Source organism: Nerophis ophidion, linkage group LG26 (genome assembly GCF_033978795.1).
Source record: "Nerophis ophidion isolate RoL-2023_Sa linkage group LG26, RoL_Noph_v1.0, whole genome shotgun sequence".
In the NCBI taxonomy this organism is placed as follows: domain Eukaryota; kingdom Metazoa; phylum Chordata; class Actinopteri; order Syngnathiformes; family Syngnathidae; genus Nerophis; species Nerophis ophidion.
This window is the reverse complement of record NC_084636.1, coordinates 18,251,133-18,267,928: the sequence shown is the minus strand read 5'-3', so window position 1 is coordinate 18,267,928 and position 16,796 is coordinate 18,251,133. Positions and strand designations below refer to the sequence as shown.

Here is a 16,796-nt window from a genome sequence, read left to right as displayed (position 1 = left end):
TTTGGGCAATTTGCATATTCCTCTTTGCAGCACCACTTAAGATCCATCAGGTTGTATTGGAAGTGTTGGTTTTCATCCAGGATGTCTCTGTACATTGCTGCATTCATCTTAATCTAATCAGGGACGTGACCAAGAACTGCAGCAAACCACCAATCAGGCATGTATGAAATAGTGGCCAGACGGAAGCCATTTCTTAGTAAAAAAAAGTTGTCTCAAAGGCACCTGAGAGACTCTCAGACCATGAGAAACACAATTATCCGTTCTAATGAGACAAAGCTGGAACTCTTTGCTGTGAATCCCAGGCATCATGTTTGGAACCAACCAGGCACCGCTCATCACCAGGCCAATACCATCTTTACAGTTAAGCATGGTGGTGGCAGCATCATGCTGCGGGGATGATTTTCAGTGGCAGGAAGTTGGAAACTAGTCAGGCTCGAGAGAAACATGAATGTAGCAATGCAAGGAGACATCCTGGATGAAAACCAACCGCTTCCCATTCAATCTGATGGAGCTTGAGAGGTGCTTCAAAGAGGAATGAGCAAAGAGTGATAGGCAAACCTGCCCAAAGATTGGTGTGCCAAGACTTTAGGCTGTAATTGCTACCAAATGTGAATCGACAAAGTATTGAGCAAAGGGTCTGAATACCTATACACATGATTTTTAAGTTGTTATTTTTAATGAATTTGCAAAAATCTCTACATTTCTGTTTTTTTTCTGTCCAGATGAGGTACACTGAGTGTACATAATTGAGAAATACAATTAACTTTTTTGATTTTAGCAAATGGCTGCTATGAAACAAAAAAAGGAAAATCTAAAGGGGTCTGAATACTTTCAGTACCCACTGTAGGTCCCCATTAAAGCATCTCCTATTTTGCAGGAGTACCTGAGACCTGTCAGTAAACGGACACTTTGGGCATAAGCCTCACAAGGCATAACTTTTGTAGCTCAGCAGAACTTTACATATTGATTTACTTCTAACTTACAAAGTATGTCTGGGTTGTGGAACATACTTGTATAATTTAGAGTTTTAAAGCACTTTGAAAATGTTACAGACAACTGACAAAGAGCATTTGTTGATTTGCCCTTTTGAATGTGTTTTCTCAAGCAAAGTCCAATGTTCTGTTGACAGTCTGATCAATCAGAAGAACAACTCCATAAGTAGTTATAAAACATAATTTTCTTTCTCTTTAATTACAAAAGGAGAGTCCGATTTTGGGGGCTAGTGGACAAGAAGAGCTTGCCAAACGACTTGCAGAGCTAGAACTTAACCGCGATCTGCTGGAGGACCTCGGAGACGATCAGGACTGGTTTGATGAGGACTTTGGCCTCAGCTCACGTCGGGAACAACAGAGACGCCAACAGACACAGAGAGAAGAAACAAAACATGGAGCAGAACTGAGAAGCTCTGGTTCCTTAACCGAAGATCCACTGAGTGGGCTGGTCCCAGATGGGGACCAGTCTGTGAAGACTCCACCAAGACCTACTCTTCCTCTCCCCATGCCACCGAAACTGCCAGAACAACCTGCCATGGTGGTGCCCCACTCAGCCGTAGAAGTCGAGAAAATGGTCCATGTTGCCATTCAGGAGATGTGGGAGAGCTGTGGCCTTTCAAAGGAAGGAAGACGTTTGCTTTCAGGCATGAACTGCCCCAAACCTTCACAAGTATATTTTGCTGTTGAGAGCAGTTCCACAAACCAGGAGGCACTCTGCATCCGCAGCTACAAAAAGGTGAAAATACAGGACTAAGCAGTTCTGCTTATTTTGTGTTGAATGTGTAGAGTTATCTTTAAGTTCAATTATTCCCTGATGTTTAACACCTTTTGAAAGTGTGGTTTGTCATTCATATTTGATGGGAACCTTATTGAAGAAATACATAAAAAAACAGGTTGACTTATTAAACAGTCTCGTAAAATATAACCTTTTGGACAGACTAATCAAAACATCTTAATTCCCACAGGCTGTGTATGATCTAACATGGGAGATACTCCAGGAAATTTATGCTGAAGACCCCAGTGCTAATCATCCTAAATGGGTAAAACCACAGCGAGTCAGGTCGGCCTTTCACCACAAAGTCCAGACACCAGAAGACATGACAAAAATTCAGGTAACAATTTGATTGTCACTAACAACCACTATGCCACTATAATGTTATTGCCACCAAATGTCAAATACAGGATGATGATTTTGTTTTTGACTTGTTTTGTCCAGGAATTTGTCACCGAAGAAGTTCTAAAACTTTACGGTTTGGCCAAGAATATAGGTAAAAAGTCAGACTGGCAGAAGATGCTGAAATTTGGCCGAAAGAAGCGCGACAGAGTTGATCAAATACTGGTAAGTGTGTACATTACTTAAATATGCAATCAATGTTTTTTATCGATTATAGCTGTCGGCCGATGTTTTGTTTTGTTTATATTTGCCGGGTCAAATTTTCGTCCCCGTTTATTCCGTTTTTATTTATCGACTCCAAAGTAATGAACTTCCCTGTACAATTTCTTAAATTTTGATTCTTCAAAAGTTTTATTGATTACAAATATGCATTTCCGGTGTTAGGACTCTCGCGTGTTATTGTTTTTGTCTGGCAAGCAATAAACCCAAGTAGCGCAGCCTCAATGAAAAGTAGCTTAAGGAGCCACTTTTCAGCAAATGGCTCACTTATGAAGATGAAAAGATGTTTTAAAGAAAATATAGAAAAAAATACGGGCAGCGGTAAAGTTTAGATCTGTGAAGGAAAGAAGAAAGTGAATACATTTACATATGCGTAAAAATGTGATTTCTTTTGTATTATTTTTTAAATAAGTAACGTTTATGACAATCTTTTTCCAAAACGCAATATACAATGTGAGATATAACTGGATAATGCATACATTCATCATTAGTTTTCAAAACGGTCATAAAAAGTGGTACCCCGAAAATTTACTGTGGGACCCCATTTTGAAAAATCCTACCACCAACACTGCGTCCGTGTTTGAGATAGGATAGATTTTGTTTTATTGTACTTAACTGGGAAAGACAAAGTCCGACCTAGTTTTTTCAACCAGTAAAAAAATACACTTCAAGATGTTCAGTATTTATTTAAGTTAAATACTTGCTTACATAAAAGAGTCCATTTGTGTTTTGTTTATTTAGGATAACAAAGTTATTTACCTTCTAATTACCCTACAATAGTAAACAATTCTACAATAATGACAAAAAATTTATCCTTTTAGATAATTAATTGCTTTATTATTGTATATTATCATAATATTACATCATAAACACTATATACTTTTTTTATCAGTTATTTCTTCAGTTTATGAAAATTTTTTAGAAAAAAGCTGCGGGTTCGTCTGCATAAAGCCAAATATTTTTAAAGTAAATCATTGCATATTATTTTAATGTGTGTAACATTGACAGAAGAATTTGTTGATTGACACGTCTCCCTTCATTTGTTATTTTTGCAGTTGTATGCATTAATATGTATAAAATTTAAAAGTTGCAAATCAAATTGCAATCGCAATTTTGGAGGGAAAAATCGCAAATAGGTTATTTCTGAAAATCGCGCACTGTGATTACATTAATGCTCGATTTTGTCCGAAAAAATTGATGATAATATTTATCGACACACAAGGGCCAATTTAATGTTGCCAATCAACCTATCCCGTCCAGCAAAATCTATCGTCGTCAGCCTCGTGGAATCTACTGTTCGGACTGTGATGATGGGCCAATTATGGAGGCTCTAATAATTGAATGAGCCTGGTAATTGACCAATACACCCAACAAGGTGGAGCTACTCCAATCCAACAGCATTGCAGTCATTTGTACAAACTGTCTGTTGGTATACACATCTGCAAACCCTGCTCTACAACAAACTTCATATGATCCGCAGGTACAGGAGCTCCACGAGGAAGAGGCTCAATGGGTGTGCTACGAAGAAGATGAGCTGTCTGTCAAGATGCAACTGGCTGACAGCATCTTTGATGTGTTGCTGAAGGACACAGTCAACATGCTGAGTCTTCTAACCAAGAGGGCCACCATTCATTAATGGTTGAATGTAATCCACTATGAATTGACTAGTACCGGTACATGGGTTTGGAATTTTTGCATAGAGGTATAAAGGTCAGTGGCACATTTTGGCTTAAATAAGTGATGTCATTTGTAGCCTTTTTACTAAAATGTATAATGTAGGGGCCTTAATCACATCCTACTGTCAATTGTCTTTTTTATTTGTTTTCCTTTGATCTCATCCTCCTTGCTTTCTTTTTCCATATTGTGTCCAAGTAATTAAAATGTGTCACTGATTTTGAACATTCAAATTGCAATCAATTTGGACATCATAGAGATAAGATATTGTGTAAAACCTCTTAAATATGTTTATTTATTGTGCAGAAAAGAGAATGCTGGATTTGTATATTATGTCAGATTTATAAAAGAGTTTTATTGTTATTCAAAGTAAATCTATAGTGATCCAATTGTAAAAGCACAAGAAATGTGAGCGTGGCAATATTATGTCAGAGATTTAAAATAGAGAAAGTAGTATTTAAAAGTCACCTTCATGATAAGTGTGTCTGTCCCACATCTGTGCTGTAATGTTAGCACTAACTTCACAAAGTTAAATACTACTGATTCTTGTTTGAATTATAACTTATGGGGTTCTATTAGAAACATATTTTGGTTGATTCAAAGATATTTGCAATTCGATGTGGGGCTTTAGGATGACAATACACTACATATTAGCATACAGTGTGCAAGTGGGACAAAGAAAGGAATATTAGACTTTTTGCATGGTCCTGAAATGCTGGATTTGAGCCTTTTTACACACATTTGAGTTAGTCCAGTATCTCTTACACCTTCTGCTCAGCCTCAGTGCAGCCCTTATGTTGATTTTGCAAACCATAAGCAAGGTCAAAACCAGCTGCCAGTACTTTGCCAGGTGACAAACTTCAACCATCATTTAAAGTGCCTCTTTACATCGTGGTAGACCATGTTTATTAGCTTATCTTTTGGACGGTCTGTTTCTTTTTTTTTAAATTATTGTACACCTGTCTTCTTTTACCGGTCTGCTGGAAAATAATTACATGACTTCAGTTTGGGCCTTAACTCACTTGTTAATGTCAAGGTTTTAACTTGTTCATGTTTTTGTCAAAGCCTGATGTCAAAGACACAGTTGATTGGTTTTAGATACTCAGTTCATTTCCATTATCACACTGGCTTCTATTGTGGTCCTCCTAAATCTTGCTATGGGAAAGCCAGCTTTCTTCCTTTCAGACTTTTTTTTTAAAGCTAAAGTGACCTTAACTTTAACCCATTTTAACCCTCACTTGTTAGATAATGTACCAAAATATGTGATGCCAAGCTCACCCCTCTTAGAGTGAAATTCTTCTATAATTGATTGTAAATTGGAGAAATGAACACTCCGTTGTAACTATGCAGTGCTTTATGTAGTTGGCTAAACACCTTTTTACACCTCAAATGTGTCCATAGAAGAGCCCTTTCTTCTCTGGAATGGGAGATGAAGCAACTTTGTCATTTGATCCCAGTAGAAAAATAAGAATAGATGTAATAAATAAACCTCATCCTACTAATCCTCCTCCCTTTTTAATTGTTTGAAATGTTAATTAATATTTATAATAATGTGCTGTGAGTGCACCAAGTGCACTTTGCTTGTACAATACTTCTATTGTTGTAAATATACTGAACTATTGTAGCCAATCTGACCTGCTCTTAAAGTCACCTCAGTGACCGTTGAAATATGGAACGGTTTACTTTGCAAACTTGTACATATTTGTAGACTTTGGTACTGTAAATAAAGCTTTGTTTGTAAAGGAAATTTGGAGATAACTGTGCTTTTTTTCTAAAAAAAAAAACTATTCACAAATTCTAAATCAATTCTTTTTGCAACATAATTGAGCATTTTGTCTGCTTGTCTATAAAGAACCAAAATACTATAGAAACCACTGTAGCAATAAACTTGTTATATACCTTTCAATCAGAAACGGCAGCAAGGCATAACATGTGATGACAACTTTTTTGTCTCGATAAATCAACTGGAGGACAACAGTTCTAAAGAAATATACAAACACATTTTTTTATAGAAGTCGACTGAAAGACAACATCTTGAAGAAGTCGACTGTAAGACAACATCTTAAAGAAGTTGACTGTAAGACAAAAGTATTAAAGTCGACTGAAAGACAAAGGTCTTAAGTTGACTGTAAGACAAAAGTCCTAAAGAAGTCGACTGTAAGATAAGTCCTAAAGAAGTCGACTGTAAGACAAAAGTCTTAAAGAAGTCGACTGTAAGACAAAAGTTTTAAAGTCGACTTTAAGACAAAAGTCTTAAAAAAGTTGACTGTAAGACAAAAGTCCTAAAGAAGTCGACTGTAAGACAAAAGTTCTAAAGAAGTCGACTAAGAAAAAAGTCCTAAGTTGACTGTAAGAAAATAGTTCACTATAAAGACAAGTCTTTGGGAAGTTGACTTTAAGACAAAAGTCCTAAAGAAGTCGACTGTAAGGCAAGTCTTAAAAAAGTCGACTGTAAGACAAAAGTCCTAAAGAAGTCGACTGTAAGAATAAAGTCCTAAAGAAATCAACTGTAAGATAAGTCCTAAAGAAGTTGACTATAAGAAAAAAAGTCCTAAAGAAGTCCACTGTAAGATAAAATACCTAAAGTACACCGTAAGAAAAAAGTCGACTGAAAGAAAGAAGTTGACTGTATGACAAGTCTTAAAGAAGTCAACTAAAAAATGTTTTTTAAAGAAGTTGACTGTAAGAAAAAAGTCTTAAAGAAGTAGACTTTAAGACTAAAGTCTTAAAGAAGTCGACTGTAAGACAAACGTCCTAAAGAAGTCAACTAAAAGACAAAAGTCCTAAAGAAGTCAACTAAGAAAAAAGTCCTAAAGAAGTCAACTGTAAGATAAAAGTCCTAAAGAAGTTGACTGTAAGAAAAAAGTACACTAAAGACAAGTCTTAAGGAAGTTGACTTTAAGACAAAAGTCTTAAAAAAGACTGTAAGACAAGTCTTCGAGAAGTCAACTAAAAAGTTTTAAAAAATTGACTGTCAGAAAAAAAGTCTTAAAGAAGTCAACTTTAAGAAAAAAGTCTTGAAGTTGACGTAAGACAAAAGTTTTAAAGAAAACTGTTAGAAAAAAGTCTTTAAGAAGTCGACTGTAAGACAAAAGTCTTAAGACGACTGTAAGAAAAAAATCGAAGGTAAGACAAAAGTCCTAAATAAGTTGTCTGTAAGACAACATCTTAAAGAAGTTGACTGTAAGAAAAAAGTCTTAAAGAAGTCAACTATAAGACAAAAGTCTTAAAGAAGTCGACTATAAGACAAAACTCTTAAAGAAGTCGACTGTAAGACAAAAGTCCTAAAGAAATCACCTGTACGACAAAATCTTAAAGAAGTCGACTATAAGAAAAAAGTCCTGAAGAAGTCAACTGTAAGTCCTAAAGAAGTTGACTGTAAGACAAAAGTCTTAAAGAAGTCTACCGTAAGAAAGAAGTAGACTGTAAGACAAGTCTTAAAGAAATTGACAGTAAGACAAAAGTCTTAAAGAAGTTGACTGTAAGGCAAAAGTCCTAAAGAAGTCGACTAAGACAAAAGTCCTAAAGAAGTCAACTGTAAGATAAAAGTTCTAAAGAAGTTGACTGTAAGAAAAAAGTTCACTGTAAAGACAAGTCTTAAAGAAGTTGACTTTAAGACAAAAGTCCTAAAAAAGACAAAGTCAACTTCTGTCTTAGTTGACTTTTTTAAGACTTTTAATACAGTCTACTTCTTTAGGACATTTATCTTACAGTGGACTTTAGGACTTTTTTCTTATAGTCAACTTATTTAGGACTTATCTTACAGTGGACTTCATTAGGACTTTAAGTCGACTTCTGTCTTACAGTCGACTTTTTTAAGACAAAAGTCTTAAAGAAGTTGACTAAGAAAAATGTCTTAAAGAAGTTGACTGTAAGACGATAATCGAAGGTAGGACAAAAGTCCTAAAGAAGTTTGCTGTAAGAAAAATTCTTAAAGAAGACGACTGAAAGACAAAAATCGAAGGTAAGACAAAAGTCCTAAAGAAGTTGACTGTAAGACAAAAGTCTTTAAATAACCAAAATGCTACATGTGCCGCTATCATGAAGTGTATTTCTGGTCTTACTTTACCCTCCCGGGTCGAGGGCTAATGCGGCTGCGTAGTTGGATCAAAAGACACGTTGGCGATGCTTTGCTGAACCAAAAGTTGTTTAATTACAAGCGAGCGTGTTCTAACTCAAAATGCTTCTTGTTCATGTCAGTTATGGAGTCCCTTGGGCAAACATCCACATGCGATGCACGATTAAGTTAATTGGGCTTGAAATTCAAACCTAGTTAAGCAAGAACATTTCCATTGAAATAGCTTCAATCAGGGGTGTCCAAAGTGCGGCCCGAGGGCCATTTGTGGCCCCCGGCACAATCTAAAAATACTATAATAAAAACATAAAAAAGCATGATAGAAGAGTAAACAGTTGAAATGTAACAAGAAAAGGTTGCAGTGTTGACACTAATAACACAAAGCTGCCATGCGTACTGTTATTGACCTATTGAAGAAGACTCCAATTACTTCACATGAACAATTCCACTAAAAAGGGCATCAAACAAACCAAAAAATATGAACCAATAATAAAATCAAATAATCAGCAAATCTACAGACTCGAATATTACAAGTAAAAAAATATATAAATATAAAATTGGCTTCTTTTCAACACTTACAGTAATCTTGTTTTTTATTGTCATGAGTTATTGACATATTTGAGCCTCCAAATACTTTACATCAAATATTCCACTTTGAAATGTTGTGGGGGGAAATGTTGCATAGTTTGTGTGTTTCCCATATGAATAAGGGTTTTGACGTAAAAGGCATAAACATAAAAACAAAATAAAATCATAAACTTTATAACGACAGACAGACCTGAAGTTGATCTCGAGATTCAAGCGTTAAATGAAAAAAATAATGATTTATGACTTATTTCTAACATTTTTGTGACTGAGACCCTTCCGGGTACCGGGGACCAAACTTGAGGAGAGCCATAAAGGTTATAAACAAAACCAACTATATATTGTAGTGGTTTTAAAAAAGAAAACGTGAAAAATGGCATGTTTTGTGAGTGTGAATGTTGTCTATCTGTGTTGGCCCTGTGATGAGGTGGGAACTTGTCCAGGGTGTACACCGCCTTCCGTCCAAAAGCAGCAAAGATAGACTCCAGCGAACCCCCGTGACCCTGAACGGGACAAGCTGCAGAAAATGGATGGATGGTTTTAAAAAAGAAAACATGTCAAAAATTGAATTTTTTTGTGAGTGGGAATATTGTCTATCTGTGTTGGCCCTGTGATGAGGTAGCGACTTGTCCAGGGTGTACTCTGCCTTCCGCCTGAATGCAGCTGAGATAGACTCCAGCAACCCCGAATGGGACAAGCGGTACAAAATGGATGGATGGATGGTTTTAAAAAAGAAAACATGTCAAAAATGGCATTTTTCGTGAGTGTGAATGTTGTCTATCTGTGTTGGCCCGGTGATGAGGTGGCGACTTGTCCACGGTGTACATGCCTTCCGTCTGAATGCAGCTGAGATAGACTCAAGCGACCACAAAAGGGACAAGCGGTAGGAAATGGATGGATGGTTTTAAAAAAGAAAACATGTCAAAAATGTCATTTTTTGCGAGTGTGAATGTTGTCTATCTGTGTCGGCCCTGGGATGAGGTGGCGACTTATCCAGGGTGTACAGCCTTCCGTCTGAATGCAGCTGACATACAGTAGACTCAAGCGACCACAAAAGGGACAAGCTGTAGAAAATAGATGGATGGTTTTAAAAAAGAAAACGTCAAAAATTTCATTTTTCGCGAGTGTGAATGTTGTCTATCTGTGTTGGCCCGGTGATGAGGTGGCGACTTGTCCACGGTGTACATGCCTTCCGTCTGAATGCAGCTGAGATAGACTCAAGCGACCACAAAAGAGACAAGCGGTAGAAAACGGATGGATGGTTTTAAAAAAGAAAACATGTCAAAAATGTCATTTTTCACGAGTGTGAATGTTGTCTATCTGTGTTGGCCCTGTGATGAGGTAGCGACTTGTCCAGGGTGTACACCGCCTTCCGCCTGAATGCAGCTGAGATAGGCGCCAGCGCCCCCCGCGACCCCGAAAGGGAATAAGCGGTAGAAAATGGATGGATGGATGGATGGGTTTTAAAAAAGAAAACATGTCAAAAATGTCATTTTTCACGAGTGTGAATGTTGTCTATCTGTGTCTGCCCTGTGATGAGGTTGCGACTTGTCCAGGGTGTACACCGCCTTCCGCCTGAATGCAGCTGAGATACTGTACACTCCAGCGACCCCTGCAACTCGAACGGGACAAACGGTAGAAAATGTATGGATGGATTGTTTTAAAAAAGAAAACATGTCAAAAAGGGCATTTTTTGTGAGTGTGAGTGTTGTCCATCTGTGTTGGCCCTGTGATGAAGTAGCGACTTGTCCAGGGTATACCCCAGCCTTCCGCCCGAATGCAGCTGAGATAGACGCTAGTGACCACCGCTACCCTGAACGGGACAAGCGGTAGAAAATGGATGGATGGATGATTTTTTCAGTCTACGGCCGTCAGTAAAATACGTTTGGACACCCCTGTCTTAAATACTGTAATATTTGTTATATAACATCCAAGTCAATTCTGGTAGCGTTATTGCTGCTATTCTACATTTTTACCGCTAGAGGACACTGCTGGTCAGATTACTGAGGTTAGTTCTCGTCTTTAAAATCCGTGTATTGCGCTTACTCTCTGAGAAATGTGTGATACAGAGTTGACATCCATTTAAAATGATATTTTAATATTGTATATTCATTTTTGATATTCTATTCTCCACAATTATAAAGTAGCGTCATGCATGTAAAAAAACAACATGTTTTGCACATTTTTGCTGCCCTGCATTGTTGCAACAGACCCTTGCAATAGTGTTTTAAAAATGTCTTATTTGCACACATACATTGGCAGGTGGGAGACATGCTAGTTTGTGAGTGTTATCAACAGCCTTGTTTTATTATTTTTTTTATTACAAAACCACATCGATCGAGCAGTCGACTAGTGGCAAAAGTCCAGGAGAGCTGCTGGCATAAAGTGTTTCATCAAGTCAACAAAGTACAAACCACTGTTTAGATATCTAGTCTGCATTATATAACCTAATGGCATTAAAGAAAAACATTTTTGGCCCTAGTGTGTGAATGTGAGTGTGAATGTTGTCTGTCTATCTGTGTTAGCACTGTGATGAGGTGGGTACTTGTCCAGGGTGTACGCCGCCTTCCGCCCGAATGCAGCTAAGATAGGCTCCAGCGACCCCCAAAAAGGGACAAGTGGTAGAAAGTGGATGGATGGATCGATTGTTCCCTTGATGTTGGATATGGTGAACTTTTTTGATGTGGGCAGTATAATTAAATGTAAATTCATTAGATATATGTATAATTATTGTTAGGTAAAATTACACGGACTCATTTAATTAAGATGAATAATAATAAAACAATTATTTAATGTGAACAATTTTTTTTTGTTTTTTATATATTTTTTTTATTTAACAACAAACAGACATTTGTAATTCACTCAACAGTCAAGGCACTTTCCACTACAAAGAAAGAAAACAAAAGCAAATACAGAGAGTATTAAGTATGAATAAATAATACTTATATATATATACACACCCACCCTATTTCCTTGAATTGCCGCAGGGCATATAGTATGCGCCTGCCTTGAATTACCGCCTGGTCAAACTCGTGACGTCACGAGTGACATTTCCCCTGTCATCATCTTCAAAATGGGGGAGGCTGATTTAAATACCGGTAATTTGAAATCGCACAAAGGGAAGAAGATTAAGAGCTATTCAGTAGGATTTAAGGTCCAAGCTACATCACACTAAAAAAATTTACTGCATGCCTTTGGTAAGTGCCGGAGTGAGAAGAGGTTTTAAAATAATTAGGGTATGCTTACTTTTACTTTTACCGCATGCCTTTGGTAAGCGCAGGAGTGAGAAGAGGTTTTAAATTAATTAGCGCCCCGGCGGCAATTCAAGGAAATACGGTATGTGTGTGTGTGTGTGTATATATATATATATATATATACACACACATATATATATATACACATATATATATACACACACATATATATATATATATATATATATACACACATATATATATATACATATACATATATATATATATATATATATATATTCATCCATCCATCCATTTTCTACCGCTCATTCCCTTTCGGGGTCGCGGGGGGCGCTGGCGCCCATCTCAGCTACAATCCGGCGGAAGGCGGGGTACACCTTGGACAAGTCGCTACCTCATCGCAGGGCCAACACAGATAGACAGACAACATTCATACTCACATTCACACACTAGGGCCCATTTAGTGTTGCCAATCAACCTATCCCCAGGTGCATGTCTTAGGAAGTTGCGAGGAAGCCGGAGTACCCGGAGGGAACCCACGCATTCACGGGGAGAACATGCAAACTCCACACAGAAAGATCCCTAGCCTGGATTTGAACCCAGGACTGCAGGACCTTCGTATTGTGAGGCAGACGCACTAACCCCTCTGCCACCGTGAAGCCCCTCTATATATATATATATATATATATATATATATATATATATATATATATATATATATATATATATACATATATATATATACATATATATATACATATATATATATATATATATATATATATATACATATATATATACTGTATATATATATATATATACATACATATATATATATATATATATATATATATATATATATATATATATATATACATATATATATATATATATATATATACATAAATATATATATATACACACACACATATATATATATGTATATTGTTGGATTTGGTTGTCTTTTTATTTCCTAGTCAGATTTTAGAACAGCTAAAGTGTAGCCTTTTACATAGACCTTGAATTTGGAATGTGTGAATGAAGACATAACAATCTGTTATCTCAACTGTCCAAGGTAGGGAGGAGAAGAAGAGGGGCGGGTGAGAGTGAGTGAGGAGGGACAAACTGCCATTTTAGGATTAGATCAATTTGGACCGAGCTTTGAAATGTTGTATCTAGATTGATCTCCCAAGGCGCTTTGGTTATAAAATATTAAAATGAGTAACCTCTGTCTCTGATTGATTTAAAACCAGCTTATGTGTCATCAAACAATCTGGGGGCGTTGACCGAAGGAAGAACTGGTCAAAACGCAACAATTTGGGGGCTCGTCCGGGGATGACACGCTGAAAATTGGACTGCTCTTGCAAACTTACGGACAGACTCACTTGGCCAACATCAAGGTAAGCAGTGCCTTTTTCTAAAATCTGCATTGGGAGTCTGTCCAAAAGTCTTGTAAGTCAAACACTGTTATATACCACAGAGAGGGGGTGCTGATTTTGATAGGTTGGTTGCATTATTGCCTTGTCCGCCATTACATAATAGTTGAAAATAAGTGGTCAACTCAAGGCATTGTGTCTAGATTACCGTGACGGGCTGCTTCACTGACGAGTAGGTAAATAGTCGGGTGTGGCTCACCCTGGGGAATTGGTCTCCCCTAAAAGAGTAACGGGACGGATAACCGTTGTGTGGATAGTAAATACTCCCCGGTTGTGACATCCAAGTGACATTAACGGGTGCACGGAAATTACGGACCGTAAGGGTGGAGGCCCTTCAATTCCACATGACAAATTCCGAGGTTGGAGGCCATTTGTAAAGAGTACAATAAAGTTCCCGGTTGAGAGATCCCAGCGGCACTAAGGTGTGCGTTAAAACTAAGGAAAAAGACACAATGGCAAAGGAGTGTGACAGAGAGGAACATAATGGCGGCTGGGAAAATGTGATTAATCGTTACCGCTTAATGAAAAATTTAATGTACTGTTGTCGACAATAAAAAATAAAAAAAAATTTGAAAAAAGAGAGAAAATAAAAAACAGAACGTTTCTTGAAAGGGGTAAGAGGATGTTTACAACACTCATAAAGTAGTGAACTCAAACGTTTGGTATATTAAAAAAAGTAACTCGAAGTTTTATGGTAAAGTGGGATGTAGAAAGAGAGAACAAGAGAGGTTTGAAGGCGAAGAGAATGGATGGTGAAAACCTTACGTAAATGGTTTCTAGGAGAGAAGAATAGAAATAGAAACAGTCTGAAGAGTAAGGAAGAGATGGATACAGGATGTGGTTTGAAAATGAAAAACAAGTCGAAGTAAGGAAGAGAATGTGACAAATGAAGGTATTGATGGTGTTCGTGTGTCAGCGTATGCTGTTGGGGGTTCACTGCATTTGTTTGTTTGTATGGCTGGTTGTTAACTCCTAAAACTTAAATACATTTGTGTTTTATAGTTGTTTTTATAATACTTAGTTCAGAAATCGTATGAGTGAGTGATCCATCTATTTAAATATCTTCCTCCGCTTATCGGAGGTCGGGTCGCGGGGGCAGCAACCGAAGCAGGGAGGCCCAGTGACTTCACTTACACAGGGCCAGTTTGTGAAGGTCAGAGTGAATGATAAATGTTGTTTGCAGTTACTAAGGGTTGATATGATGCAGCTGCGCCTCTGGGTGAGCCGTGAGATAAGAGTTGTCTTAGAAACAAGGGCATCTTTGAGCGTGTTCCGCCTTATCTCTTGGAATGTGCGTTCGCGCACACAAATAGGTGTGTGTGTGTGTGTGTGTGTGTGTGTGTGTGTGTGTGTGTGTGTGTGTGTGTGTGTGTCACATTGATAGTTTTAGACAAATTAGAATAAACACATGCCCTTATTTTGTAGAATATCACACACGACAGGAAGTCAGAATGCACAACTAACTAACTGATAGACACAAACGATAGTCCATTAACTTATAGATAAGCCAACGCTTGTGCAGTTCAAAGGATTCTTAGATAATCTTTAGTTCATTTAGAAAAGCTACTTAAATATACATAAAGTAATGCGTATAAATCGTTGAAATAGGGGTATTGATTAACATTTAATGGGACAATTAATGTTGTGGTTTTAAAATTTGATATGCATAATTGGGCTGAGCAGGATGACGATGATAAGACGGATGACAGAGAAACAAGGAAACGACTCCTTAATTTTCAAATCACTGTAAAAAAAAAAAAAAATGTCAAAAGAACCGAAAGGACAAAAATCAGCTAAAGTATATTCAGCAGTGGGTGACCTTCCTATTGAGTTCCAGCAGGCGGAGAAAAGAATCCGCAACAGATAAGAGACCAGACAGATGGACTCGGATGGTGGACAACGCGGTGCTTCAAGGTCAATCCGGGGTGGAAACTGTTTCGCCTGTGCACACAGCTGGACGCCCAGAAGGGGATACAAACAGACCTCTGCTGGACATAAGTGTCAATGAATAATGTTATCAGTTCGTGATTGACACTAGTGCCACCCACTCATTTCTGAATGCAAGGGTACCAAAGAAACTGTGTGCTTCCCTTTTGAAGGTCAAAGGCTTCGCTGAGGTCACAAGAAGGTTACCTGTCACCAAACCACTTCCGGTTCAAATTGCTGGACACACACTGAAGCACCCCTTCGTGATCGACCTGAACACACCATGCCTGCTTGGTAATGACCTGCTTTACAAACTGTGCCCTGACATTCAATATCGCACAGAAGGGACCTTTCTGGTGTTACCTGACGGTACAACCACCAAGCTGCGGCACCACTATCAAGGCACCTCCATGAGCATGGGCTCATACTACAGCCTGGAGCACCAAACATGGCTGGCGCCTACTGAGTACCTCAACTCCTGCTGCAACTGTTCTATCAGTGAAAACCCTGGCTGACTGAGCTGTGTCTGTGTGCACCACCACCCGACCCGTCATTTGTTATGATCACAAGTAGACGACTCCTACCAGGAGGCCTTTGATTCCTTTTTATATATATATACATATATATACATATCTTTGCAACAACTAGCATTGTACAAGATAGACACCAATGCTGTCCAACATTGTTCCCTTGCTCTCTGTCCCCCCCCCGCTGGTGCCTATCTTGGCTGCATTTGGGCGGAAGGCGATGTACACCCTGGACAAGTCGCCACCTCATCGCAGGGCCAACACAGATAGACAGACAACATTCACACTCACATTCACACACTAGGGCCAATTTAGTGTTCCCAATCAACCTATCCCCAGGTGCATGTTTTTGGAGGTGGGTGGAAGCCGGAGTAACCGGAGGGAACCTACGCAGTCACAGGGAGAACATGCAAACTCCACACAGAAAGATCCCGAGCCCGGGATTGAATTCAGAACTACTCAGGACCTTTGTATCGTGAGGTACATGCACTAACCCCTGTACCACCGTGTTGAAAAACATTTCTATGTTAGTTTTTTATAAAAAACAAAAAAGCAAATGTGATCTCTTCTGTAGTGAATGGGTACATCGCCACACCCTTGTTTCTCAGCCAATCTCTGATCTCCTCCCAAAACACATGTACACACTTACAGTCCACACACACATGATTGACATCCTCTACAGCTCCACAGACACAGTGGGGCAAAAAGTATTTAGTCAGCCACCGATGTGCAAGTTCTCCCACTTAAAATGATGACAGAGGTCTGTAATTAGGTACACTTCAATTGTGAGAGACAGAATGTGAAAAAAAAAATCCAGGAATTCACATTGTAGGAATTTTAAAGAATTTATGTGCAATTTATGGTGGAAAATAAGTATTTGGTCAACCATTCAAAGCTCTCACTGATGGAAGGAGGTTTTGTCTCAAAATCTCACGATACATGGCCCCATTCATTCTTTCCTTAACACGGATAA

The 16,796-nt window shown here is 38.1% G+C and overlaps 1 protein-coding gene across 3 annotated transcripts in view; it reads left to right on the top strand.

The window, feature by feature from the left end:
• Positions 1-5,806, top strand: part of cep350 (centrosomal protein 350) — a 90,953-nt gene extending 85,147 nt beyond the window's left edge. For all 3 annotated transcript variants that reach the window (XM_061887981.1, XM_061887982.1, XM_061887980.1), the window contains 4 exons: positions 1,201-1,728; positions 1,958-2,104; positions 2,209-2,331; positions 3,866-5,806. In XM_061887981.1, the coding sequence (XP_061743965.1) occupies positions 1,201-1,728; positions 1,958-2,104; positions 2,209-2,331; positions 3,866-4,021 (954 nt within the window). In that variant the 3' untranslated portion in view covers positions 4,022-5,806. The remainder of the gene's footprint in view (positions 1-1,200; positions 1,729-1,957; positions 2,105-2,208; positions 2,332-3,865) is intronic.
• Positions 5,807-16,796: the final 10,990 nt, after the last annotated feature.